We start from the raw sequence: 3,399 nt of genomic DNA on the forward strand, positions 1-3,399 counted from the left end.
TATATATATATATATATATATATATATATATAGTTACGCTGAAAAAAAATTTAGGAAATTTCAAAAAATGTTTGGATAATACTGTAAAAATAATTATTTAAATTATGTAATTATTTTCTAAAATTAAATAAAATTAAATAAAGAAGTTTTAAATATAAATTTGTTTCTTTAATTTTAGAAAATAATTACTAAATTTAAAAATTTAAATATCTTCACAGTACTATCCAAACAAATATTTCTTGAAATTTAGTAAATTTTTTTCTCAGTGTAAATTTTTTTCTCAGTGTATATCTGGAAAAATTTAATTTTTCTTGCGGTCAGTGGTGGTTTTTATCAATGTTATTATGAAATTCCCCTTTGGAATCATAAAGTGCAGACAAGAAGTTTAACTGCAATGCTGATCATAAAAAAACAGTTTTTTTCTGAAGTGTTAAAGTGAATAAGAGTGTCTAAGTGTTAAAGTGACTATTGTCAATAATTAGGTATTTTAGCTTACATTCTCATTTACTAATTAATTATCTATATCACATATGACTCATCGTCTTTTAATTATTACGAATCAAGAAAAAAGATTAAGCATTTAAAGAGGTCGGGTTTCCGGGAAAATTGACCAAAAGTGATAACTGTTTTAATGTGTATTTGTAACACATGCGCTTGTTTTTCTCATTATTATGCTAATAAGCTTTAAATAATTTTGCAGCCGATACCGCCCGTTACGGATAGGAAATGTGAAGCGACGGGAGAAAAAGAAGTTTATCATGTATTCGATTTACGCGTGGGGTTGCGCCTCCATCCTTATTATTTTCTGTCTCATCATGGATTTCGTCCCCGGTATACCTGAAACTTTAATCAGACCGGAGTTTGGCAAAGTGACATATTGGCTCACGAGTAAGTACGACAAAAATGAACGTCTTTCTTTAACATTAGCGCCCGTCTCGCCTAACTTTCGTTAAATCTGCAAGAACTCTGATTGTAATATGTGTGTTTGAGCCTCCTAGAAGCGCTATGCTTTCGCCTCGCCATTTGCGTGTTTATTTTAACTGTGTTACATTCAAGTCACACAATAAAGTTACTATTATATCGGGTTCTGTAGTAAAATCCTTTCGGATTTCTCTTTCGAATTAATCTATGTAACTGATGGAATTAATAATATTGATATGTCGCTTCCTGCGAATGACCTCGCATAATTTGCGATCGGCCTTAGATAAAATGTAACGATTATATTTTTATGTCGTTATTATAAGATAATATATGTATAAAGAACAGCAAAATATTATAGATCAAAAGGCGTATATGTTGCGCGTGCGCGCTTCGAAAAATTATAACGATATAAAAATACAATCGTTTTATCTAAAAAATAAAAAATTACTACGAAACTGTATATTACATCATATATTACAATATTACATCATATATTGTATATTACATCATATATTACAATATTTATATATTTTATATATACATAAAGTTGTTATAAAATACTAATAAAGTTGATATTATACCTCAGATAGACATTTTGACACATGATGACTGAATTGAGTATTGAAAATTGTAGCACAAGTAAACAAAGATATATATAACAAGAATTTTGTTAGTATATAAAGTATATAAAAAAGACAACTGATGTAATGAAAATTGTTGTTTATTTGCCGGCAAAAGAACGCAATTAATCTGAAATTATTATAGTAATTAGAAGTTAAACGTTTTAAATTTAAAAATGTATGGCATATATAGTGAAATAGTATTTCTTAAAACAGTATATTTTAAATACATGTGTTGTAACACATTTTCACAAAGTCCATGTTAAATTTTTGCATGCTATGTTCAGCATCTCTGACTATCTGCACTAGTTACTATTATTATTACTATTAATTAAAATGAAGAATACACATATCACGTGTAACTTGTAAAACGTAAACACTAACGATTTATTCTCTACTTTTAGCGACCGTGGCAACTCAATTATATTTTTACCTACCCGTGGGTATCATTATTATCTGCAACTTCTTCCTGTTCATTTCCACGACGTTGAAGCTCGAACAGCACAAAAACGACACGGCTGATCTGCTGAGAAACTCGGAAAGCAGTTCTCACAATGACAATAAGCAATGGTTCGTATTTGAAAAGAGCATTGTCGTCATTATCGTTTTGATCCAATGAAAAATTTTTCATGCATAATTATATATAAAATTTGTCCATACATAATTATGTATAATTATATATAATAATATAAAATTATATATAAAATTATATGTAAATGCTGGGAAATGGGCTGGGAAATCTGGTCACCTAAAAAAGCACGTATGTAAAAAACGTCAAGCTGTCAAAATGTCACTTCTGTTTTGACACATTCCCGCTTGCTTGATGAATTAACATTCATTGAAAAACGATCAGCTAGAAACGGACACGGCTGATTGGAATTTTCTGAATGGTATAGCATCAATGAAACTGAGTGAACCATGTATCACATATATATATATATATATATATATATATATATATATATATGTATGTAGGTATATATGTATGTATGTATGTATGAGTGTATCATCGTTCTACCGTGCATTTGAAGTGCCTGATAATTTTGAAACTTTCGAAGGTTCTTTGTACATTTCATTATTAGTTTTTCGTGCTAACCATGTAAACATAGACTACAGTACTTGCACGGATATCACTCTTTGGGTTTAGGCTGTCTTCGTTAACGTAGTCGATGATAAAACTAATCGATCCCGTCGTATTCGCAAGAAATATAACATGAAAAATATATTACAGGTTCATCCTGTATCTGAAGTTGTTCATCGTGATGGGCATAACCTGGTCCATGCAGATAATATCGACGGAGTTTAAGGGCAAGCTGCGAGTCGTCTGGTACATCAGCAACCTGATACACTCTCTGCATGGTCTCATCATCTTCATCATATTCGTGTGGAAGGACAAGATCAAGAAGCTACTACTAAAAAGATTTGGCTGCCGGGAAGACATATTCTCCAGAAACTCAACGCGCAGTGGTTGCCACAACAAAAGTACTCCGCGCATCACAACGCGGGTGACACTTCATGAGAAGATCAACCTCTACGTACAGAATTCGAACTGCCGCGCGAAGAATTCGTCCGACGAGAATTCGACCGACTGTTCTAATGTGTAATGCGAGGAGAGAATTCCTTTCGTGCAGAATCATCGCAGTCGGTAGCCTACAATATATTTGATGGTGCCGTAATTTTACAGTCAAAACTAAATTTTGTATTATTGCACGTTGATCTCTTTTTCTTTTTCACTTTATATAGGGTATCTGGCGGCACACTAATAGCACAATACTCGCCTCTACGTTAAACTGTACAAGGAAATTTTCTATTGTTTTGCAGATTTCAGAACAATTAGTAAAGAATTGATTACAAAATA

The 3,399-nt window shown here is 31.6% G+C and overlaps 1 protein-coding gene across 2 annotated transcripts in view; it reads left to right on the forward strand.

Moving 5' to 3' along the window:
- Positions 1–3,399, forward strand: part of LOC116841283 (G-protein coupled receptor Mth2-like) — an 11,932-nt gene extending 8,533 nt beyond the window's left edge. For both annotated transcript variants that reach the window (XM_032809034.1, XM_032809032.1), the window contains exons 5-7: positions 701–888; positions 1,946–2,111; positions 2,773–3,399. In XM_032809034.1, coding sequence (XP_032664925.1) covers positions 701–888; positions 1,946–2,111; positions 2,773–3,145 — 727 coding nt within the window. In that variant the 3' untranslated portion in view covers positions 3,146–3,399. The remainder of the gene's footprint in view (positions 1–700; positions 889–1,945; positions 2,112–2,772) is intronic.

Source organism: Odontomachus brunneus, unplaced genomic scaffold (assembly GCF_010583005.1).
Source record: "Odontomachus brunneus isolate Ranch 3 - 2012 unplaced genomic scaffold, Obru_v1 Obru_scaffold_015, whole genome shotgun sequence".
Taxonomy (NCBI): domain Eukaryota; kingdom Metazoa; phylum Arthropoda; class Insecta; order Hymenoptera; family Formicidae; genus Odontomachus; species Odontomachus brunneus.